The sequence below is a fragment of the Pteropus alecto genome, unplaced genomic scaffold, assembly GCF_000325575.1.
Source record: "Pteropus alecto unplaced genomic scaffold, ASM32557v1 Scaffold12190, whole genome shotgun sequence".
Classification (NCBI taxonomy): Eukaryota; Metazoa; Chordata; class Mammalia; order Chiroptera; family Pteropodidae; genus Pteropus; species Pteropus alecto.
Genome location: NW_006429746.1, coordinates 1 through 712, shown reverse-complemented (window position 1 = coordinate 712; position 712 = coordinate 1). Strand labels below are relative to the sequence as shown.

At 45.9% G+C, this 712-nt stretch overlaps 1 protein-coding gene across 1 annotated transcript; it reads left to right on the top strand.

Annotated features, from left to right (window-relative positions):
• Positions 1 to 7: 7 nt before the first annotated feature.
• Positions 8 to 706, top strand: LOC107196487 (N-formyl peptide receptor 2-like; the record flags this gene model as incomplete). Its single annotated transcript, XM_015598009.1, has 1 exon — positions 8 to 706. A coding segment is annotated over one exon (699 nt), but the record flags the coding sequence as incomplete, so codon positions are not given.
• Positions 707 to 712: the final 6 nt, after the last annotated feature.

The window sequence follows — 712 nt, the reverse complement described above, 5'->3', positions numbered from 1 at the left end:
TTACCTGAATCTGGCTTTAGCTGACTTCTCATTCAGTTCCACTGTGCCATTCCTTATGGTTTCAACAGCAATGAATGAAAAATGGCCATTTGGCTGGTTCCTATGCAAGTTCATTAACATCGTGGTGGACATAAACCTGTTTGGAAGTGTCTTCCTCATTGCGTTCATTGCTCTGGACCGCAGTATCTGTGTCCTGCATCCAGTCTGGGCCCAGAATCACCGCACAGTTAGTCTGGCTAGAAAAGTGATTATTGTACCCTGGATCCTTGCACTAGTCCTTACGTCACAAATTTTCATCTTCATGGATATAGTAAATGACGGACAAGGGAATACATACTGTACTTTCAACTTTGCATCCTGGGGTGACACTGTTATAGAAAGGATAAGAGTGGCCTTAAGTGTGTTGACAGCCCGAGGGATCATCCGGTTTGTCATTGGCTTTGCTATGCCCATGTCCATTGTGGCTATTTGCTATGGGCTCATAGCTGCCAAGATCCGCAAACAAGGCACGATAGATACCAGCCGTCCCTTACGAGTCCTCACTGCTGTCGTGGCTTCCTTTTTCATTTGTTGGTTCCCTTTTCAACTGGTTGCCCTTCTGAGCACGGTTTGGCTCAGAGAGACGTTACTTGAGGGTAAGTATGAAATTCTTAATATTCTGGTATACCCAACGAGTGCCCTGGCCTTCTTCAACAGCTGCCTCAACCCAATG